Source organism: Aedes albopictus, chromosome 2 (genome assembly GCF_035046485.1).
Source record: "Aedes albopictus strain Foshan chromosome 2, AalbF5, whole genome shotgun sequence".
Taxonomy (NCBI): Eukaryota; Metazoa; Arthropoda; class Insecta; order Diptera; family Culicidae; genus Aedes; species Aedes albopictus.
The window spans coordinates 45,175,551-45,200,550 of record NC_085137.1 but is presented as its reverse complement, the minus strand read 5'-3'; the positions used below and the strand labels follow the sequence as shown (position 1 = coordinate 45,200,550).

Genomic DNA, 25,000 nt, shown 5'->3' with positions numbered 1-25,000 from the left:
TTTATAAGATTGAGTTTAAGATTTATATCAAGTAACAGTAACGGCTGGACAAACCATCTAATAGTAAATCAACATTACTTCTACTTTCAGGCAACTCTAAAATTACTCTGCAGAACTGTGTGCTAAAAGACTTTTCAACCGGCATTTATACAAACGAAAACTGCCAAATCTGTCTCAGGGACAGCATCGTTCTGGAATGCACTCGTGGTATCGAAATTCTCAGTGGAGGAAACGCCACCTTCCATTCAACGGAAATCCATAACTGTAAATCGTACGGTGTGCTGTTGGAAGTCGACGACCTCAATGTGCCGGAAGACAGCGAACAGACCCGCCTGCTGTGCAACGACTACAACGGCATCGGTCGAAGCGAACTAAGCTTCGAAGGCAGCTGCAGTTTTCGGGATAACGGAAAGGCGAATTTCGTCATTTCTAAGTCTGGAAGTTGCAAATTCAACAACTCGTGTTTTGTGGAGCAGGCCACTCCGTCGAATGTAAGTAACCGCCAAGTTTGTTCAAATGGGACTGATGAGGCGTTGGACCAGTCTGTTCCGAACGGAAACCTAGACGACTACAAAGGACAGTTAGACGACGTGGGAAAGCTGTTGTGGGGATCAAATATGACGAATGGACATGACGGGAAGCAGTTCGATTCTTCCGAATGCGATGCCTTTGAAAGCAGCACCGACAATGACGGAACCGACCTTTACTCGACTGTGAACGACAAATCAGAGTGCACGACAACCAGCGGCGCTTCAAGCTGTTCTACAGGGAATGAGTCCAGCGCCGTTATAGAAATCGATGAGTCTGTTATTGAGATTGATTGAGAGGGTGGACTGCGCTGCTTGTAATGTCCAATAAAGTCTAATAAATTTTGCTAAGTTATCGTGCATGCTTTGCTAACATAAGTGCTTTAAATTGAAAGGGTTGAACGATACAAAAGCAATTTCGAAGAAATACCAAAATTTAACCACTAGAGATAAAGTATAAATCATGTGCTACACTTATTTTTGCGAGCATAACAATACTATGCAGCACTTGTTTTTATTAATATATTGCTTGTTAAACAAGAGTTACAAAATACATGCTTTTGTAAGTTATTCCGTTTATGGAGTAACTGGCAACACACCTAATAATTTCAGTATAGTATTTTGCTGAATTTCGCCGAGCTAAAGAGTTGTGCAAAATTTTATTTTAAAGTTTGAGAAATGTAAAGATTATTAAATTTTATACGAAAGGGTACACTTTTCTGAGCCACCCTGATTTTCTTCAGATTTTTAGAACTTTTGATACCTAAACTCAATTTCGAAGAGACTTTTTATATAACCTTTTGACAACTAGGCAACATCTTGATAGCGACCAGTACAAAATATGAATGACGAGGGGTGATTCAACAAATCACTCCCATACAAACTACAAATTGATTTTGAACTACCGTGTATGCACCAAACTTTGCGCAGTTAAGAAAAATCAAACTTCGTGTCGTTCTAAAAATTACAAACAAACAAAATATTTCATGAACCACTTCCCCACACGATAGGTCAATGACTCTACTTTGAGTCTGCACTAAGGGTCTGTGTGAATTGGCGAATTAAAATTAATTTTCACTTAAACTTGACAATTCGATAATTATTTCCTTAGGAGAACTGTCAAGTTTAAGTGTGGAACTGTCAAATTTAGGTAAAAAATAATTTTAATTCGCCAATTGACACAGACCCTAAGGAAAAAATAATAATATTAAAAAAAAATACTTAAAATATAAAAACTATTTCAATGCTTTGTTCCTAACTTGGCGCACCAAATCTTCGATTGATCCTAACTTTGCGCATGCTCTGAATAGTACAAAAAGTCATCAAAAATACTATTATTTAATGTTTTAACATTAAACTAAAGATGTTCAGATAATGTGTCCTTCAGTCATTATCATTAAAATACTTTGTCCTAGGAGGGAGGGTGGACGGAGGAGCTCTTGAATTCTTATGCGTTTCATACTACCGTGTGAACAATCTAAAATATATTCAGTAGAGATTTTTTAGTGGCCATCATTGAGTTGTCCAAAAAATGTCTCACGAAACCTAATGCAAGCCTATCCATATACGTGAGAACAAAAGATGTTTACAAAGTTCTTACAGATAGAATAACACGGGAAATCTGAACACAAACCACTACCACACAGGAATTTGGATTGGTCAATGCAAAACGTGGGTCGGAAAGACCAAATGTAAAAGCTTTCCGGTTACTGAAGTAAGTTATAACCGTTGCTGGTAGGAGAATAAAAGGTCATTCAAAAATAAAATGAAGTCCAGCGTCGGGGGGAGGGGGGAGTTCTGAGAAAGTGTGATACTCCATGTATCAGGTAAGTAATAAAGCGTGACAAGAGGGGACAGGGGGTCTAAAAATCCTGAAAAATGGTGGACGTCCCTAACTTTGATCACCGGATAAGCCAAATGAAGGACTGTTTACAAATTACGTCACACTGTAGATAGAGAGTGCCTGCCATAGAGCTAAGGGTTCATACATTTTTCTACTAATTTCTATTCAAAATCTGCTACATGGTGGAGAATTTTCAGTACTAGTGTTACATTATGTAAAGCGGTTCATAAGTCATGTATTCACGTGCAATATTCATATACTAAAAGTGCGCAAAAATTAAGAACAAAGCTCAAATAATGGTTCCAAACATTTCGCACCACTATTTTCTTATTAAAATGAAAAATTTAACACCAACTGTGATTAATATTACAAGCATATCATCTTTTCTGTCAATTAACTGCAAAATAAATTATCGTTGCAGAGTTTTATCGAGGAAAATGTTGATTTTTAGTAGAGTTAGGGTGCTATTACACTCTTTGCCCAGACGCCAAATATTTGACCACTTTTGACAGATAAATTTTGGCAGGTTGTTTGGCTCTGTTTGTCCCTATTCGTTTTTCAAGAGTGACAAATATTTTTGTTTGCCAGGTACACCTTGGTCAAAATTTAACTGTCAAAAGTGGTCAAATATTTGGCGTCTGGGCAAAGAGTGTAATAGCACCCATACTAGCTTTACTTCTTGGCGCCCGTGTTAAGGCGATGCAAATTTTGACGTTTTTGTGTGTTTTTTTTTGTTTATTAATCAACATAAACAAAGATTTTATAACAATCAAATATTCGTCAAATAATAGGGGTACTCACTAAACAGATTAAATTGCTGTCTAAGCCATGATTTCCTGCTTATTTGAAATGTTTCATGATTTTGCGAATGAAATAATCAAAGATTGCCTTGGTGATCGCGACGTTTAATCAGTTTACGCCGTTAAGTGAATCCCCCTAATGTTTATATTTACACAATGCTAGTGCATCGATTGAACTGTAAAAAATATTTACATTTAGTTATTTTTTTCGTTATTTTGCAAAAATGCGCAAAGTTTGGACCTGCGCAAAGTTAGGTGCGCACACGGTAGGTTCCCGTGTTCCAAAATTCATTGAAATTTGGATTCCAGCCCAGTTAGGCGTGTAGATTCAGAAAATGAAATTACACTCAATTATGTTTTTACGCGCATAAAAAATTCGTGTAAAATATCTAAAAATCGTGCTTTTTTTTACGCATGCATTTTTTTACGCGATTTGCCCTTCGCAAATGACCAAAACCGCTTAAAAAATGCACGCGTAACTTTGAAAAAATCGCGTAAAAAAGACGTGCAAAATAAAATCGCGTACCTAAAAAAAAGTCGTGTGAGTGTATGGTCCACTGCACGAATTTAGGCTGGCTTGCTTACTCCAAGGCTTACTCTCACAGAAAATTTTACGTTTGAGAGGTGCCGTCGGACGTATTACGCTGGATAGCGGATCTGGTCCTCTATCCAGCGCACTACGCCCGATGAACGGTTTAGGAGCATAATCGATTTTCGCGTATCAATTTTATGCTGAACTTTCTGCTAAATTTGCTAAATCGCAGCAAAACGTTGCTGATGATTAGCAAAGTTTACTGAACGAATCAGCAAATTTGGCTGATCTTTCATGTTTGCTAAAGCCTTCAGCTCGGCAAAATTCAGTAAAATGTATTTGGAGTGTAAGGCCAACCTGTTGCGGTTTTAGGGAAGAAGATATAGATCGATGAGATTCAAATTACCTTATGACAACTAAAATGCCGTGTCTTTAATTGGCTCGGTAGCTTGGTTGGTAAAGGGCTTGTTCACAAATGTCATAACGCTTGAGGGGGTGGGTGGGTGTCCTTCATGGTGTTACAGCCCGAACAAATAATTTTTTTCTCCATATAAATAGTGTTACGAAGGGGTGGGTGGGTGTCAGGAAAGGCCAATTTTGGCGTTATGAAATTTGTGAATGAACCCAAAGCACTTTGTCTAGCGAATAAGGGTCGTGCCTCATGAGTTCAAATCTCACCGGACCTGTGGTTTTTTCCCCAATTTTACCAATAATTTACCCATCTGTACATGTTGAGTTATTTGAAAATCGTAATTGTCCACACGGGTTGGTATTACCGAAAATTTGTACTTTAGTCGTTATATATATTTCTGTCGTTCGATTTGAATAGGTTGTAAGTTTGCTGTGATTCCTATGCAGATTCGACCTATTCAAATCGAACGCTAAACGTTCAAATTGAAAATTCATAGCGATTTTCTTAAAGAAATTCAACTAATAAAAATTCAAAAACATTAAAATTAGGAAAAAAAATATTTTCATTTTTTTTATCAAACCTACAATTTTTTGGTAAAAATTTCTAACTGACACTCTACTGCGAATAAGACAAGTTCTACATATACCGCATTTTTAGTTCACTACTGGACTGCGCACTCTGTCTTCATAAGTGCGAAAACGTAAGTAAAAGTGCGCGATTGCATCAAATCGAGTTGATGCCTTCGGCGCACTATTTCCTATTTCCTATTTCCTGCAAACAGCGCTTTATGCTGAAGAAGTGCTCTGAAGACACCGAGTTGATTTGATGCATTCGCGCACTTTTATTTACGTTTTCGCACTCGTGAAAACTTGTGCGATAGTCCAGTGGTGAACTAAATGCGCTACAACAATTTTTTAATCTATTTCAGAAGCGGAAAAACATGGAAGATTAATCAGCAACTGTGACTGTCCCAAATTTCTTGAGCATCTCTATACATCCAAAAGAAATATATACCGTAACGCCCATCCAAGACGTTACCCCAATGTAACGGTTTCTGCTCTTTGACAGCTATCGCCCGGTCTTCTTTACCTACCTGATGATGCAGCTCCCCCAGTCAGTCCAGTCCTCAGTCGCCTCTGATTCGCGGCAGTTTGTTTACGCTACGCTGAAAGCAAAATAAATTATACAAAACTGCGATAATTTTATAAGTTTTTAAAGTAAACTACTATTCTTAGTGTCCACAAATTGTAAGTTGACGTAAATTACAGAGATTACTAGACGTGAACCTGTAGATTAGTTGTTTAATTTTGAGAAAATCCATCGCGGCGCAATGGCGGCGAATCAACCGGAGGAAACATTCGACCAGGGAGAGGTAAGAAATAAATCAGAATTTCCAATGTGGGAAATAATACCTACAATTGAATCCATTCCCGTTCGCTCGCCCACCAGTTCGACGAGGACGACCTCGGGGAGGTACAAATCGAAGCCACCACCGGGCGGAAGCGATTGTTCAGCAAAGAGCTTCGGTGCATGATGTACGGATTCGGTGACGATCAGAATCCCTACACGGAGAGTGTCGATCTGCTGGAGGATCTGGTGATCGAGTTCATCACCGAAATGACCCACCGGGCGATGGAGATCGGTCGTACGGGGCGCGTCCAGGTCGAAGACATCATCTTTCTGGTGCGGAAGGACGCACGGAAGTATTCCAGGGTGAAGGATCTGCTGACGATGAACGAGGAGCTGAAACGGGCGCGGAAGGCGTTCGACGAAATCAAATACGTTGGAGCCGAGGCTAAGATTAAAGAGAAGTAAGTTGGAAGAATAAAGGGATGTGCAACAACGTGGGTCAATATGTGCGAAATTTCTATGAGAAAGCCGGAGCGTTTCAGTGGCTCCATATTTTTATAAAGATATATAAATACTCGGATTCCTCTCGGAAAAAGTATCTCTTTTGGCAAAAAAAAAAATCAATTAAGAGTCTGAAGTGCAACACGTCTAGAGTAATTTCTAGTACATTGGTATACGGTACTTACGAAACAAATTTAATAGGGTTTTTAAATTTTGAAAAAAATATTGGTTTTAAAATTGTATACGAAATTGGTGTACCTTTTTCTGAGCCACTATTATTTTTTATCAGGTTTGTATTACTTCATTTTGATACCTAAAATCAAAATGTTTGTATGTCACCTATTGACAGCTGGTATTTATTTGACCTACAATTGTCCTATAGATATCTTTGCATTCTATTCTTTCTTCGCATTTGATTAACACCATGTTCACTACGATTTCACAAAGAATGCCTTTTCTCCGGTATCCCAATTGTTCCAATATTAAATTTATGTTCAAATACTCTAACAGCTGCTCTAAAGTTCTAAGTTTTTTTTCTGGTGGTTCCAACATGTTGATGGGACGAAACTTTTCTGCTTTTTGAATATGTAGGTAATCATTAAAGATCAAACACGTTTGGCGCGTGCCCAGTTTGTAATGACTTATTAACAAGGTCAATGGTAGCGGGTATCAATATGCTTCGTGCGAGGATTATACCGAAGACGGCTGATAACAAGACAGACAGCCTCTGCTGCGATGTCTTGCCGAAGTCCTATCCAGCGCTTGCTTGCAGATTACGTCTCCACCCTTTCGTAGTCGTTCTCGAATTTCTGTTGATATCATCGGTTTCTGATGATAACAACCTGTAGCTTCTGTGTGGTCTCTGCTGACACGTACCACGTTTCGACCTTCATATATTACGTAAACTCGCAAAAGCAGTCCTAACTTTCTTGATCCGTGCTCCTATGTCGATATTGGTACCGCCATCTGACGCCATCGGGCTGCCAAGATATTGAGAATTTTCGACCTTTTGCACTGCTTGCCCAGCTACTGTAAAGTTGGAGGGGTTGTCTGTGTTGACATCCAACGATTTGGTTTTGCTGACGTTGATGGTTAGACTTGACGTAGAAGAGCATTCGGCCAGGTCGTTAAGTTTACTGGGCTAGTAGAGTAACATGGTAACATCAACAGCCAAATCAAAGTCGTGCAGATTATGGACACTATAGATACCATAGACTTTGGACTCCGTAGAACTCTACGATCAAACAAAGTACGCCGTCACACGAAGTTAACTATCTACAAAACGCTGACTAGACCGGAAGTCATCTATGGGCACGTGGAGAGGACCAAAGCGCCCTTGGAATTTTTGAACGGAAGGTGCTGCGTACCATCTACGGCGGAGTGCAGATGGAAGACGGGACTTGGAGTAGGCGAAGAGAAGAATCACTAGCTGCATCAGCTGCTGAGAGAACTAACCATCGTCAACACCGCGAAAATCAGGAGGATACGGTGGGCGGGTCACGTCATCAGGATGTCGGATAGCAATGGTTCTCGGGAGTAATCCGACCGGTACAAAAAGACGTGGTACACAGCGAGCTAGGTGGGTCGATCAAGTGGAGGACGATCTGCGAACCCTTCGCAGAGTGCGGAACTGGAGACATACAGCCATGGACCGACTAGCTTTTGTATATTGTATTACCAGTTTTATCCACCGTTAATGATCCTGAATTCAAGTTTTAACCTTCGTCATGGGGAGGGGAAGGAGAAATCCTCTCAGGCCACGGGCTTCCACAATTGGGTTCTTTAGGGGTATCAGGATTATTTCATAACCGGATTCTCCGCCCAAAAATTAGTCGAAATCCAAAATTTCATCCAATTTTGGAGCCCGGGAACTATTTTTAAAATTCATTTAAAGTTTGTATGGGAAAATTTTTTTGTTCGGGTCGAACTGTCACTTTATCGATTGAACTGTCATTCTATCCACAAAAATTAAAACTGTTTTGTTATTTTAACCATCAAAACAAAGGTATTGGAATCCAAAAAAATCACGTTATACTCAGAAAAATGAGCTCTTTCGATTAGGCTATAGAAAAAAGCAATATTTTATTCACTAAACAAGCCAATTGGGTTGTTTAGTGAATAAAATATTGCTATTTTCTATAGCCTAATCGAAAGAGCTCATTTTTCTGAGTATAACGTGATTTTATTGGATTTCAATACCTTTGTTTTGATGACGACCAATTGTTTCGTCCAATTTATTACAATGCTTAACAAAATTATTAGTAGCAATAATATCTTCATCACAGACAAACAGACGTATCACTTAGGACAAATTGCGATAAAAATCATCGTCTGTGTCTTCATTATCATTATGGCAGACATCGGAGGCATATTTATCACTAGGGGTAAGCGGGGCAATATGGACACCCGGGGCAGAATGGACACCCTCAATATTTTGAAATATGCGAACTTTTTGGAACTTTTAATGAATGGAGAATATAGTCCATTTGTCTAAAACGTGTGCGGCTCCGTGGTCGTGCGGCTAGGGTCACCAAGCTCTTAGTCGCATCGTGCTGAGGAGCGCGGGTTCGATTCCCGCCGCAGCTGTCAGGAAAAGTTTTCGGCTGTGCCACTGGGCGTTGCATGCTAGTCCGTTGTCTAGTGTCGTGCTTCCTTAAAAGAGCGAAAAGCTCACTGGAGGCATTGAACGTGTCTGCGTCTTTTTTTTAGTTTCAGGAAAGAAACATTCGAAATTAAAATTATACTTGATTTTACACGAAAAAGTTGCGTCCTCCGTTTTTTGTGCATGGAAATTATAATTTTCACACCATCTAAAATAAGATTTAGTGATTAATTTATTTGACGGTCGATTAAAACCTGATATTTCTAGAACACATGCAAGTAGTTTTGCTGTATCTATGCTTAACATGTTTATATTTTCTTCTTTATTATATCTAAAATCAAGTTTGGAAATATCTTCTGCTGCCGGGGCAAAATGGACACTCACCTTTTTGAAAGAAGCGGCAAGGGAAAAATAAAACCTAAATTTCAAACCAACCAAATTCTTCGATTTCAGTATATTTTTGATTAAATGTTCACTATAGTAGACATAGGGTGGAACATATTGGTCAAAAAACGACAGCAGTGGAAAATGGTTGTTCTAGGCACAGCTGTTACGTGTACATGCCGACAAAAACGAAGCTTTATCCAAAACAGCCTGAATTTAAATTAACTGAACAAAAACGAACTACTTCGGCGTATTATTCATCCATAATAGTTGTTTTGTAATGAAATGACTTTATAGGTGTAAATAATGTACGAAATTCGTAAAAGTCTCATGGTGTCTATATTGCCCCATGGGGGTGTCCATTCTGCCCCGTATGCTTGAAGACGATCATGAAAAACTAACATTTTTCATAACATTTTTTGAAGTGGATAAATCATTTTTCTTCGTGAGCATTCTTATGAAATAGGTGCTAAATAGACTTTAAAAGGATACATGTATCAAAAAACTAAACTTTTTTAACATCTTGCCAGGTAAAGTTGGCAAAAACCTTAGGGTGTCCAACCTATGTGTGTATTTACATGTTCTAGGCCTGTCCAACTTTTCAAAAATGTTCTCTGATTCTCAAGTCCACCCCCATATTTTGATTGGCATCCTAAAAGAAGTAACTGGTCAAAATTTCAGCCAAATCCATTAAAATTAAGAGGTGCATCAAATCAATTTTGTGTTTTTCGACTATTTTTGAACTTCATAAAATCATAACTACACTAAAACATGTCAAAACTTAATTCTTTCGGCAGAAATTGAAAGCTATACTTGTTTGCTACAACTTCTCCGAACAACGTGTGCCAATAAAATTGAAGGAAACATGTGTAATTATCACATTTGTAATTAGATAAACTTTAAAAAGTGGATTTTTTGATAGATTTTGTTCTGGAACACCCTAATATACTTGATAAGTTGGATTTTTCAAAACGGCATCATATTCTCCAATGTTTTTTAGTTATTTGCTTCTTTGGCACCAATGCTGTAGGAGTTGAGCAAAAATTACTAAAATTCGTGAAAGCCAAATGTGGCCTAAAAACTAGCTTTTCGGGTGCAATCACGCTTTGGCGCGCAAAAAGTGGCATCGCGTCAGCACTGATATGATAGCTAACACCTGTCATCGCGCTTGTTTGTTATCACCCGTGGTAGGGGGTAGCCAAGGCAAACTACTAGGAAGCAAAGCTACTACGTTCAGTACAATTTCGCGCTACAACGTGATTGCCTCCAAAAAGCTAGTTTTTAGGCCACATTTGATTTTCACGAATTTTAGTAATTTTTGCTCAACTCCTACAGCATTGGTGTCAAAGAAGCAAATAACCAAAAAACATGAGAGAATATGATGCCGTTTTGAAAAATCCAACTTATTAATTATATTAGGGTGTTCCAGAACGAAATCTATCAAAAAATCAACTTTTTAAGGTTTTTCTGATTACAAATGTGATAATTACACATTTTATTTTTTTTTTTTTTTTTTTATTATCTTTATTAAAGAGACTTTCAGCCCGTGGCTGGTTCATCTCTGTAAGAAGAGAGCGTCACAGTGAGAGGCTCACCTGGGCTGTTACGTTAATTACATTTATGATTGTTTTGAGTTCAATTTAAAGTTAATATGGTTGAGTATTCCTAGTGCGTGGTTGAATTTCAGTGATCCTTTCTCGTTTTCAAGTGTCGATGCGTGGTCCACGTTATTAAATATAGTTAATGATCAGATTTTATCGTATAAATCGATGTCCTTCAGAAAGTTCAACAGTCGAGCTGTATTGTCAGGATCGTTGTTGAGTACTGTGCGGGCACTTCCAGGTATTCCGTGTTGTAACCGTGCTGCCTCATATTGCGGACAATTTATAATAAAATGTTCTACCGAATGCGGAACGTTACATGCGGCACAGATTTTCTTGAACGGTCCATTGGATCCCATATTATGCGAAGCTTTTGTGTGCCCTGTTCTTAACCTGGAGAGAACCTTCTGGTCGCGATGATTTTTTGGGTCGTCCCAGCGTGATGTATCGATTTTAATTTTTCGCAGGAACGGCGTTCGCATATTAAACCAGCACGCTGCCCAATGGTTTCTGATGGAAGTAGTAATCCATCGTTTTATGTCCTGAGCAGGGACTTTTCTGGTGAAAAACGTTGCGCGTCTGCCAGACGCTGCTAGATGATCTGCTTCCTCGTTTCCGCGTACTCCACAGTGGCCAGGTATCCATATGAAAACCGTGTCAGGATGTGCACGGAGTTGTATTGCCTGAATCCATGGGTGGCGTGCGGCTTCGGATGATAGAGCTGTGATGACGCTTGCTGAATCGGATAATACGGCTATTGGATTTACAGATGGAGTAGTAGACGCGATAAGAACAGCAGCAGCCTCTGCTGAGAAGATTGAACACGGATCTGGCAGGCGATAGAAGTGGCTGATTTCATGATCGGTCACTCCTATGCCCACTTTATCGAGAGCCTTGGAGCCATCCGTGTAACGGAGTGTATAGCCATGGTATTTAGTATTAAGAAGCTCAGCTACGCATCTCGTAACCTTTTGCGAGTTTTCTCCTGCCCTGATGCGGTTTTTTATCGACATTTCCAACTTCAAACGTGGCGAATTCCAACTCCTGGCTCCATTCCAATGGATCTCCTCCACTGGGGGGAGTACTTCGTTGGCGTGTTTCTGGAGGAGTCGGTTCGCCTCATCAAGGAGAAGAACTCCGCCACTACATGGAATCGTTTTTTCTAGGAAGCCAACTGTTCTCTTACATACAGTCTCCGTAACCAAACGTTCAAAAGGCAACCTACCGCTCTCTATGCACGCGGTATCAGCAGGTGTAGATGGAAGTAGGCCGGAAGTAATTCGAATTGATTGGTTGTAGACAGGGGCTAAGGTGGTCGTTAGTGCATCTGTAGCTGTGCAGGTCAATTCGATTCCGTATAGAAGTCTGCTGTCTATTATTGCACTGGCAACTCGGAGACGAACATCACGATTACTCGTTTTATGTCGCTTCGATAAGGTTCGTAGGAGGTTTAAACGAGTTTTACAGTTGTGTTTTACAAGTTTGAAGTGATCAAGGAAAGTCAGATGACGGTCTATTAGAATTCCAAGCACTCGCACTGATTTCTTAAGAGGGATTGGTAGGCCATTTGCAAACACAGTTGAGCGTATTGGGCGGTGAGAAGTAGCACAAAGGTGCATAATGGCACTTTTCTCAGCCGATATGTCAAAACCTGCATATTTGGCCCATTTGGCAACCGCATTTACGGATGCTTGAAGTTTACGACGTAGAGCCTTCACTGTCCGCCCAACAGCAACAAGCATAATGTCGTCTGCGTACACGAATATATAAATCTCTTTGGGTAGGTTTGCAAATACTCCATTCATTGCCACTAAGAAGATCGTAACAGCAATAACTGATCCTTGCGGTATACCGGTTTGTTCCGGGAAGTTTTTGGAACGATGGTTTCCAATACAAACTTGAAAGGACCTTGTTGGCAACGCACGCCAACACCAACACTTTCACCAAACACAGGAACAACCGGAGCAGCCAGCCACCGATCGGTCTCGAGCGCCAACGGTGCCGAACCGCTCAAAAACCTTCTGCAGAGATTTGGCCAAGCACTACACTATCTTTGCCCTTCGATCGTCTACCTTCCAATTGCGTGTCCTGAAAAGGACTCTGAATAACTCTGCTAACTCTTGTGATAATGGAAGGTAGCGAGAAATGTTGGCATCTGATAGCAGCAGCAGCAGCCGAACGATGAAACCACGCAGAAGCAGAATGGTTATGAGCGGCGGCGAAATCCAGTGGAGACGATCGGTAGCTGCATCCAAACTGGAACGGGGAAGCAGCGGAATTCAAACTGCGGCGGAATCCAAGCAGCGACTAGACCAGCAACTGTGTGCTTCCATCAGCAGGGCTCAGCTTTCTTGGAGTGATAACACCACAACTTGATTTTTCACGTTTTATTGTGCACTGTGTAAATTACAAAATACGAATGAACGATTTTCGGAGCTACATGCTCTTTTATAGTTGTCGTCGGTGAGAAAAAAAAAAACAAAAAAAAGCTTATTCAAATTCATTTCTGATTGGTCCACCAATCAGAGACCTTGTTTGTTCGGGTTGTACATTATTGAGGAATAGCGTCGTTTACGCGAGCAATGTGTTAGTGGGAATGGGTGACCGTACGCCCGCGGCCGGCTCGGGGTTAGTGTATGTAATTTTTATATGGATAGGAATGGGAAAAGGATGAGGAAACAAAAAAGGTACGTTGCTCTTGCGCTGCTGTTACCAGGGCGGAGTACGGCTCGTCGTGATGATGGGTCATGCTATTTTCGCTATCGCGGACATACACCCGCCGCGCAAGAGATGGGTGTCCCTCATTTGCCACCGTTGGGATCCTGGTCGGATGACCGATTATCTTCTATAGGTAGGAGAGAAAGTTTATTAATTGGGCGTCGATATACTGAGTCACCTACGCGAACATCAACTGCTCTAACCAGTTCGTCACTCCCTGGATACACTGTGACAATTCTGGCCATCTTCCATTGCTGCGGAGGCAAATTCTTGTCTTCCAGTAAAACAACCTGACCTGGAACCACATTTGCGGCGTGACGATAGTTTTTCCCTCTTGGTTGTAGACTGGTCAAATAATCCCGCACCCACGATCTCCAAAAATGTTCCCTCATTAACTGTAAGTGCTGCAAGCGACTCAAGCGGTTTGTCTTAACCGAGTCATATGAAGGCTCAGGAATCGCATTCATCGGTCGCCCAATGAGAAAATGCGATGGTGTAATCACGTCACCGTCGGAAGGATCGTCGGAGAGAGAGAAAAGCGGACGTGAATTAAGAATAGCCTCCACCTGCGCCAACAAAGTACCAAATTCCTCAAAAGTCAGGGGAGTATCTCCTACAATCCGCTTCAAATGATACTTTGTACTCTTCACTGCCGCCTCCCAGAGACCTCCGAACTCCGGAGCTTCAGGCGGGATGAAGTTCCATGCTATCTCCTTCGATTGACAAAACGAACCAATATCCTTAACAAAAGCTTCGTCACGAAACAACAGAAAAAGATTGTGCAGTTCTGCCTTGGCACCCCGAAAATTAGATCCGTTGTCGGAATGCATTTCGCGTGGAACACCCCGCCGGCTGACAAATCTTTGTAAGGCTGCTACAAAAGCAGCCGTAGACATGTCCGACACCAGCTCAAGGTGAAGAGCTTTGGTTGTCAAACATACAAATACAGAAATATATGCCTTTATGACCACAGGTTTTCTTGTCCCTTGTTTCACCAGAAATGGCCCAGCATAATCAACACCGGTCACCTCAAAAGGAGCTTCACAAATTACCCGGACTGACGGCAAATTACCCATGTATTGTGTAACTCCCTTGGGCCGTGAGCGAAAGCAACGGACGCAATTTCGTGTAATTTTTCGAACAGCAGATCTAGAACCCATCAGCCAAAAACGTTGTCGCAAGGCGGACAGCAGACCTGTCGGTCCAACGTGCATATTCTCCTCATGATATGCACGAATGATGAGGTCCGTTATGTAGTGTTTCGGAAGAATGTATTGGTGCTTCATTTGCAACGGCAATCGAGAGTTTTGGAGCCTGCCTCCTACTCTCAACGCACCATCCTGGAGAAATGGACCTAACATACCGACCACCCTACATGGTTCATTGTTCTCCACGCGATGCACCTCATCCAACAAAGCCTCGTGTTGAATCAGCACTACAATCGTATGCAGAGCTGTTCTGAGCTCGGATATTGTAGGCAAAACTTCCCTAACGCGATTTTCAATGACCTTTTCACGACAATTCTTTATGAATCGTTGGACATAAGCAAGAACACGTTGGAGCTTCCGAAAACTACTAAATCGCTTGAAAAGAGGAAGATCGTCGACGTTGAGTACATTGACAACAACCAAACAAGACGACTTCATTTCCGGGAGCTCGCAGTCACGAATCTCCTCGATCACTGCTGGTTCGTAGTCTTGTGAGTGAAGGAACGTTGGACCATTCCACCACAACGCGTTACCCTTTAAAACATCGGGAGACTGACCCCGAGAGACAACATCAGCGGGGTTTTCCTTCGATCGAACATAGCTCCATTGGGTATGTTGGTTCTCTTGAACAATCTCAACGACACGATTCCGAACAAACGGTTGAAGCACTGTGGGTGACTTACGCAACCAGGCAAGTACTATCTGACTGTCTGACCACAGATGGAGAACAGAAACGTCAACGGAAAGAATCGGAAACACCTTGCGAACCAAACGTGACAGCAGCAGTGCTGCGCAAAGTTCCTTTCGTGCAATCGTCATATCGTGCAAGGGAGCTATCTTACTTTTACTGCATAGCAGCTGAACGCTACATTCACCCTCAGCGCTGACACATCGAATGTAAATACAAGCCCCGTAAGCCAATCCGGATGCATCAGCGAAGCCGTGTATTTCCAAAGCAACGTAGGGGAAACAAAACACTGATCTTGGAACCTTTATTTCATTCACGCCCTTCAAGCATTCACAAAATCGCTGCCAATCAGCCAACAAATCTCCTTCCAAAGGAGAGTCCCAATCCATTTTGGCCAACCATGTTCGCTGCATCAGTTGTTTTGCCAAAACAACGACGGGCGACAGAAAACCTACCGGATCAAACAGCCTTGCACATTTCGAAAAAACCTGTCTTTTGGTTATCGGTGTAGGTTCTGATGAAGAATTGTCAATAGCGTAGAGAAACTCGTCACTGATCGGGTCCCATATCAATCCGAGAGTCTTAATGACCTCGTTGGCCGATAGCTGATCAAGTTGAAGCAGCTTTTCACGTTCGGATTCGGGAATGTCAGCCAAAATCAGTTCATTGTTAGCACACCACTTGTGTACTGGAAAACCACCCTTTCCTAGGAGAGCTTGCAGCTGGTGGCAGCTTTCAACGGCTTCTTCGATTGTATCGGTACCGGAAATAACATCGTCTACGTAACAGTCCTCAACTACTATGCGAGCTGCTAACGGAAACTCAGGCCCCTGGTCCTCACACAGCTGTACCAATGACCGAGTGGCTAAAAACGGAGCTGCAGCTGTACCATATGTCACAGTCTGCAGCTCAAGAACCCTGAGCCTCTCTGTAGGATTCGAACGCCAAAAGATACGTTGGACGGACGTTTGATCAGGGTGGATACGAACCTGTCTGTACATCTTAGTAATGTCAGCAGTAAACACGAAACGATGCATTCGGAATCTCAGCAAAATACTGAACAGATCGCTCTGCACAGTAGCACCGACCTGCAGCACATCGTTCAGTGATGCGGCTGAGGAACACGACTTAGCTGATGCATCAAAGACAACCCTTAGTTTGGTGCTTGAACTGTCGGGTCGAAGCACGGCATGATGAGGCATGTAATATTTCATCATACCAGGACGGTCTTCGATCTCACGGATCTCCTTGCAATGCCCCAAACGCTCGTACTCTTCGATGAAGGCCGAATACTGGGCTTGCAAGTCCGGCTGTTTACGTAAACGCTTTTCTAGGAAAAGGAACCGGCGGAGAGCCATCGACCTATTATCCTCAAGCAGGTGCAGATTACTTCGGAATGGGAGTTTCACTACAAATCTACCGTTTGAATCCCTTTGGTGCGACTGACGGAACAGTTCCTCACACTCCTGCTGCTCCGTAGAAGAAGCAGACTGAACATCGACTTCTTCGATTTCCCAAAATCGCTTAATTGCATCGTTAAGAGACTCAACTGTTACGGAATTCACTTGTAGAGGATTTACGACAACTGATGATTCGTCTTGGATCTCTCCAGCGACGACCCAACCCAACTCCGTCTCACGCAATTCTGGAAGACCATCACCAATGATCAAATGGCCTGGTTTCAACACTCGGAAAAACTCGGTAACACCGATCAGTAGATCGATGTCGGCTGGGGTTCCAAACTTCGGATCAGCCAACGGAAATCCGGACGGAATTTTCCAATCAGACGTATTGACGGCCTTGGACGGAAGAGCATTCATGATTTTGGGCGTGACCAAACACTTCAAGGATGAACTGTACTCGGAGTACAGTGACTGGACGTTAACTTCGGCCAACTGAGTTGACTTACTTCGCGCCCCGCTAACGCCGACAATATCCGCGCTGACCGGCGTACTGTCGATGCCCAATTTCTGGTACATCGAAACGGACAAGAGATTTGCCTGAGCCCCGCAATCCAAAAACGCACGACACTGAACGGAACTTCCGTTTTTATCGATGACATTTACGACAGCTGTAAGAAGCAACACATTTGGCAAAACAGCTGAACAAGAAGTCGAGGCAACATTCGTGGATACCGAACTGACTGAGGTGGACGATTGTTGTGGAGGAGACGATGATGACTGAACTGAAACACTCTGCTCTTGCGGCTTTGGTTCCGCGCGTTCGACGGACTCAACCTTCTGAACTTCCTCGTGTAGAAGGGAATGATGACGCTTGTGACATTTGGAACAGTTGCTCTTAGACGGACAGTTAATCGAGCGATGCCCACGGCGAAGGCAGTTGAAACAAACTCGAGACTCTTTCACCTTTGCGATGCGGTCTGGGACCGACAGCTTACGGAAATCGGAACACTGGTAATTGAAATGATTACCACCACACATTTGACACGACTCATTGGTTTCTCCAGAAGTGGACGCATGTACCTTCACATTTACAGACTTCGACGCTGACTGAGTCGACTTACCAACGGAGGACTTTGCGACGGCTGGTTGATCGGTTTCACACCGCTCGAGGACGCGACACTGTTCTTTTAGAAATAACAGCGTATCATCAAAATTTGGTAACTCTCCGTGAGTGAGAGACCGTTCCCAATACTTCCGTGTCACAGGATCTAGACACGAAGTAAGAATTTTTGTGATAATCAACCCAGATGTGTCGTCGATTTCCTGATCCATGTATTTCAAACCCTCAACGTGCCGTGTGCACGTGTCTAGCAATTCACGCAACTCACGGTAAGATTCCTTGCTCATGCGTTTCAACGACAGAAGACCCCCAATGTGTGTATCAATGATTACCCGCTTATTTTCAAAACGTTCAATGAGGATTTCCCAAGCATGGTTGTAGTTATTGTCCGCTATCGTTTTCGCATCAATAATGCCTGCTGCTGAACCGACCAACGCTTTGTCAAGATGATGCAATTTAATTGCATCAGAATCAGAGCATTTATCGATGATGTCTTGGAACATCGTTTTGAAACGCGGCCAATTTTCGTAGCGCCCATCAAAAGTGGGTATCGGCGCCCTAAGCGGCTGTTGGATAATAACCTGGGGTGCATTCATTTGCGGCATTGTCGGATCAGTAACAGAAATAGGTTTTGTGATTGATTCGATTAGAGTCTCCACACGAATCATAGCGTCAGTGTGGAGATTTTCAAATTCAGATAACTTTCCATCCTGCTCATCGAGCTTTCCGGAAGGAGTATTTGCCAAAATTTCCTTATGAAGCGCGACATACGTATTGTAAAACGTGTCAAGTTTCTTGGAATACACACGTAGAATTGGAAGACTCACCTGACGCGGATCATCCTCCGCCTTCTCCAATGCTTTGACGATGGTGGTAACGCTGGCCTTCACCTGGCCGCGCTGGTGCACGAGCGACTTCACTTCCTCCATTTTGATTTTCTTCGGTGCCTCTGGTGTGCGTGGTAGTGTCATCGGACAGGGGGAATGCTGCTACGGTAGAGCAACTAACACAAACTCACGATGATGACACTGCTCGACTACGGGAACGCCACCAGTTTGTACTTCGAAACACTCACTTCTTCTTCACGCAAGGTTTTGCATACTTGTTTTCAATGTTCACTTTTGCTCAGAGTCTGTTTCTCACTAGCAGTTGCAGTGGAAATACAGTTCACACACAGTTCATTTTTCCTTCGCACTGCACTGCGTTTCTCACTTCATTTGGACTGTATTGTTCTTCTTTTTCATCCGGTTCGGACGGACCACTATGTTGGCAACGCACGCCAACACCAACACTTTCACCAAACACAGGAACAACCGGAGCAGCCAGCCACCGATCGGTCTCGAGCGCCAACGGTGCCGAACCGCTCAAAAACCTTCTGCAGAGATTTGGCCAAGCACTACACTATCTTTGCCCTTCGATCGTCTACCTTCCAATTGCGTGTCCTGAAAAGGACTCTGAATAACTCTGCTAACTCTTGTGATAATGGAAGGTAGCGAGAAATGTTGGCATCTGATAGCAGCAGCAGCAGCCGAACGATGAAACCACGCAGAAGCAGAATGGTTATGAGCGGCGGCGAAATCCAGTGGAGACGATCGGTAGCTGCATCCAAACTGGAACGGGGAAGCAGCGGAATTCAAACTGCGGCGGAATCCAAGCAGCGACTAGACCAGCAACTGTGTGCTTCCATCAGCAGGGCTCAGCTTTCTTGGAGTGATAACACCACAACTTGATTTTTCACGTTTTATTGTGCACTGTGTAAATTACAAAATACGAATGAACGATTTTCGGAGCTACATGCTCTTTTATAGTTGTCGTCGGTGAGAAAAAAAAAAACAAAAAAAAGCTTATTCAAATTCATTTCTGATTGGTCCACCAATCAGAGACCTTGTTTGTTCGGGTTGTACATTATTGAGGAATAGCGTCGTTTACGCGAGCAATGTGTTAGTGGGAATGGGTGACCGTACGCCCGCGGCCGGCTCGGGGTTAGTGTATGTAATTTTTATATGGATAGGAATGGGAAAAGGATGAGGAAACAAAAAAGGTACGTTGCTCTTGCGCTGCTGTTACCAGGGCGGAGTACGGCTCGTCGTGATGATGGGTCATGCTATTTTCGCTATCGCGGACAGACCTCTTACGGAGAAAGTTTCGCAAGAAGTGCAGGATGTGTCCTGATAGCCCCCATTTTCCGAGCTGCTGGATAACACCTGGTGTCCAGGCTCGGTTGTAAGCTTTCGCCAAGTCCAAAGCGGCAATTTCGATGTGTTGGTCGTCGTCTTTAGCTTCGTTGAGTACTTGCCCAAGTGTGGCAAAGTATGTTCCCGTACCATGACCAGGACGGAAGGCGTGTTGCCTATGATCCAGGAGTTCGTTATCTTCCAAGAAGCGAATCAGACGCCGATTTACCATTCGCTCCATTACTTTGCTGATGCAGCATGTTAAGGAAATCGGTCGAAAATCTTTCGGTGTAGTAGTAGAAGATCCTGGTTTTGGGATTGGAATCACCAAACTGCTGTTCCATTCTTGTGGTAGTGTATTTCCCGACCACTCCTTATTCAATAGCCGTAGGAGGATGACTTTCCCGGTAGGTGTGAGATTCTTGAGCATTGGATACCCTATTTCGTCGGACCCTGCGGATTTTCCACTACACTTGGCTAAAGCCATTTCTAGTTCGATGAGGCGGAATGGTTCGTTGATGCTTAGGCCTTCAGCATCTTCTGGTATCTGTAGCTGGTCAAGGTCATCCATACTGGCCTGATTTCTGCGAATGAAGCTGTCATCGTATTTGTCGAAGGCCGATAGAGATGCAAAGTATGAACCTAGTTCGTCGGCGATGATGCCAGGGTCTCTAGTGATAACCCTCCCATGTCGGATGGCTATTCCTCGAGCTTTACGCTTTCCACTAAGAGCATTTACTCTTCCCCATATCTCAGCAGAAGTTTGATTGGAGTTTATTCCGTCTAAAAAACTTTCCCAACTTCGATCTTTGGCATTTCGAATAGTTTGTCGGCATAAGTTCCGCTTGGTTCTATATAGAGAGATCGCTGCCTCTTTGTCAGGGTGGTCAGCGGGAAGGCGCTTCATAGCCCGTAAAGCCTTTCTCCTATCTTTGGTAGCCTTTTTTGTCTCGGAAGACCACCAAGGTAAAGCTTTACGGCCAGGGTATGGGCTGGATTTCGGGATAGATGCTGCAGCTGCGTGCTGGATAGCACTTAGAAAGTCGCCAAAATTGATTTGTTCGGAAATGTCGAGACGTTCGTCAATGGCTGTTTGGAATGAATTCCAGTCAGCTTGCTCGTACATCCAGCGAGGACGGCGGGATGTTTCCGGTGGGTGTTCGCAAAAGGAAATGGTGATGGGATGATGATCGCTCCCCAGTGGGTCATCGCTAACACTCCAGAGCAGCCGATTGGTGATACTAGGGCTGGCCAAAGAAACATCAACGGTCGACTCATGTTGACCTTTAGTATACGTAATGGACCCGTCGTTCAGGATTACCAGGTCGATTGCTTCTACGATGTTTAACAGAGCTGCTCCTCGATTGTTTATTTTAGTGCTTCCCCATGCGATGTGGTGTCCGTTGATATCTCCGAGGATTAGCTTTGGTCCTTGTATGGATTCCAGAACTTGTGACAATCGATTCTCCAGGTTTGGAATATCGCCGCATGGAAGATAGATACTGATAATCGATACGGGAAACGGATCATCGATTTTGACGGAGACTATGGGGAGATCTGTATTTAATTGGATCGTGGAAAACTTAACGGATTCTAATACTCCAATAGCCACCGAGTGATATATATTTGGGTTACTTTTGTATATCCAGCGGTATCGTCCTCCTAGTGTTCGGTTCATTTTGTCTTCTGTAGTTCGATGGACCTCTTGGATAGCCAAGATGACTGGTGAGAGGTTATGTACGAGGCATTCCAGGTCGCTGAGGTTATTATGGAAACCATTCATATTCCATTGGACCGCGAAACAAGTTTGCCTAGCGAAGCCAGTGCGATTTGCGTTATTGGGAAGGCCGGCGCTTGTAGTGGCTGTTGTTCTACCATTTGTTGAGACGGAAGCATTCGGCGAGCAGGGGACTCCGGTCATTCCTGTAGATGTCGTCGCCGAAAGGATATTTGATGAGGATGATGGTTGGCTTTGATGGTCCGATGCTGCCGTAGAGACTTGGGTAGATGATGTGCTTCTATTTGAATTCAGGGCTGCTAACCTGGCCGATCGCCTTGGTTGAAAAAACTTGTCTCCCTCGAAGTCCTTTGACAGGGGATGGGTACGAGTGCCCATGTGCGTCCCGTTGACGACAGGTTGCATAGTTAAAGATGTCTTGATTCCCACGCTGTCCTTAGGGGGATAGGCATTTCTGCCCTTGTGCGTCCCTCTTCCGGGGCTCTCAGGATGACGAGGGTTGTCCGCCAGTTCCGGTGGTGGTGTAGCTTCCGCACCGACGGGGCCTCGACTGTCCTGAGAGACTTCCGGGAAATACGAGATGTCGTGGTTTTGATCGGCTGATTTTTTGTTGGAGGTCGTAGAGCTTTCGTCAGGGTTTGTGGTGCCAGTAGACTCCTCTACTGTGATTAGGTGTCTTTCATTGAGAGAATTAGGATCGATGATTGGGCTTCCAGCTGTGGTGCACCGAATCAGGCTGTTTGATGTTAGAGGAGTACTGGGTGTGTCGAACATGTTTGGTTCATTCTGACATGCCATCGTCGCCGCCCAAGGAGGAGACGTTGGCGAAATCGCTATCCGGAGTGGATACTTTGGTTTTCGGTCGCTCAATAGAGTCATCGGAGTCGGTTAGAGAACGATCTCTTTTAGGCGTCCTCTCTGAGGAGAGTTGGCGAAGTGGTACTGGACTGGTGTCGCTCAAATACATAGGGGTCGGTTGCCATTCTTTCTGCTGCTTCTTATTCTTCTTAGGAGGAAATGGTTTTGATGAGGCTTCTATAGCCAGGTTTTGGTCCTGGGATAGTGCTGTTGCGATAACTGTTTGGGCGTCATGTGGTGGTGATTGATCGATTGGCTGATTTTTTCGTTGGACGATGGTTCGTAGGACGTGAACCTCCCGCTCTTTGTGATTGAGCTGCTCTTCTAGATTGGTGACCTTAGCAACAAGCTCCTCTATGGTACCGTGTTTGCGAACCAGTCCCATACGACTGTTGTTCTGCAGAGCGCTTTCAAGAGCCTGGATGCGTTCATCTTTCTTCCTCATCTCACTGGTTAACAATTCAACCTTCTGCAGTAGATCGGCAATCATATTATTATTACCGGGACTTAGACTGGATTCAAGTGTCTCGATTCGTCTGTCCTTCCTCTCCATCTCCTGCTGGAGCTGGTCCACCTTCGAGGATAGTTCTGTGATTTGCTGATCTTTACCTGCTGTAGTTACGTTTGAGAAGCTGTTTTGTCCACGCCCTTGCTCATAACGTCTCCTTGCCTGCGGGTAGGATATGCCAAGGTCGACACGAAGTCTTTGGATTTCATTTTCCTTGATGTAAACTGGGCATTTGCGACTCGATAAGGAGTGATTGTGCCTGTCACATCTCTTGCAGAATTCCTCTGCGGTGCATCGAATCTCCCTACTAACTGCATGGTCCTTAGAGCATGTTCCACAAGTTGAATGAGATTGTTGGCAGCGTTTACTGGTGTGGCCGAAATTCCAGCAATTATAACACAGCATGGGTGCTGGATAATACGGCCGAGTTTTACAGCGTGTCCAGCCAAAATCCACGTGCGGAGGGATGACTGTTCCGCTGACAGTGAGAATAATCGTTGACGTGTATTCAACTTTGTCCCCATTTCGTCTTGTGATGCGGCGGATGCTGCGCACTCCCTGGTCAGCGAGACCATTTTCTATTGTCCTGTCATCAAGACCGGCGACCGACTGACAATTCACAACGCAGCGACAGACGTTGAGGGTTGGATGCTCGATGATTTTGATTCCGGTTCCGTCAGCTAACGAGGTCATTTTCATCAGCTTAGCGATCTGATTGCTACTGCGGATTTTCAGGGCGTAGGTTATGCCATCTTTACCTTCCGGAAAGGCACCGTCGATTTTTGCACCCACACACTTCTCAACCGATGAACGTAGAAGAAAAGGGTCATTTGGCAATCTTCCGCTGGTGGCTTCCATACGGAGGACTTGGACTGCTCCGTAAGTGCCATTCGGGTCCATGTAACTCGGTAGTCGTGCTCCAGCAAAATCTCCATCGAATAGGTTTGATGATCCCCCTCCCGGATCACCGATGGAGGGAAATTCATCCGGGGCCAACGCCATCGTTGGCCACCCGGTGAATATTTATCGGTTAAGCGACCTCAGCACAATTATTTGTCAATAAAACGCGCGACGGTGCAATGTAACTTCACTATACGGTATGTCCCACACACTACGAAAAACTGTCTGTCAGGTGTATGGTGGTGATTAATATCGGGAGCAAACCAGCCACAACGCGTCGGAAAAACGGTCCACGGCACCGGAATGCGCTTTAGACCTTGACACCCGGACGGTGGTGCAGATTGGTCCTCAGGATACGGATCGCGACGACGGAAAAATAGAACGCGAAAAGTTGGAAAGATATCGTTTTTCGGATGTAAACAAATCCACGTGCAACAGAGCCGTCTGTTCGTCTCGACAGCGAGCTGTCAACTGATAATTACACATGTTTCCTTCAATTTTATTGGCACACGTTGTTCAGAGAAGTTGTAGCAGACAAGTATAGCTTTTAATTTCTGCCAAAAGAATTAAGTTTTGACATGTTTTAGAGTAGTTATGATTTTTTGAAGTTCAAAAATAGTCGAAAAACACAAAATTGATTTGATGCACCTCTTAATTTCAACGGATTTGGCTGAAATTTTGACCAGTTACTTCTTTTAGGATGCCAATCAAAATATGGGGGTGGACTTGAGAATCAGAGAACATTTTTGAAAAGCTGGACAGGCCTAAGTGTCCATATTGCCCCGCCTACCCCTACCTCAACATTTTCAATCTTGGAACCGATGTTGAAACAACAGCAGTATACTTTTCATCCAGATCATTATTTAACATGTTATTACTCGCTCTCCTAAACAAACATGAGAAATAGAAGGATAGAGAGAGGGGCTATTCGCCCCTGGTTTCATCATCCCACTCGTTCTCGTGTTTGTTTAGGAGAGTGAGCAAGAAAAAAAAGGTGGCTACGCCATTAATATTTTTTGTATCCTGTACTGCCGTTCGGGAGCGGGACATTTGGCATAAAGTCATTTGCAGGGATGGGAACACTCACTTGCAAAAAGTTACACTCACTTGCTATTTTCTCAGTTCAGAAGCGG

At 43.6% G+C, this 25,000-nt stretch overlaps 1 protein-coding gene across 1 annotated transcript; it reads left to right on the top strand.

Moving 5' to 3' along the window:
* Positions 1 to 66: 66 nt before the first annotated feature.
* Positions 67 to 5,961, top strand: LOC109421440 (transcription initiation factor TFIID subunit 13). The gene is made up of 3 exons (XM_062849595.1): positions 67 to 491; positions 5,043 to 5,486; positions 5,564 to 5,961. Exons 2-3 carry the CDS (start codon positions 5,445 to 5,447, stop codon positions 5,927 to 5,929), a joined length of 408 nt encoding a protein of 135 aa, XP_062705579.1. The 5' UTR covers positions 67 to 491; positions 5,043 to 5,444; the 3' UTR covers positions 5,930 to 5,961.
* The last annotated feature ends 19,039 nt before the right edge of the window (positions 5,962 to 25,000 follow it).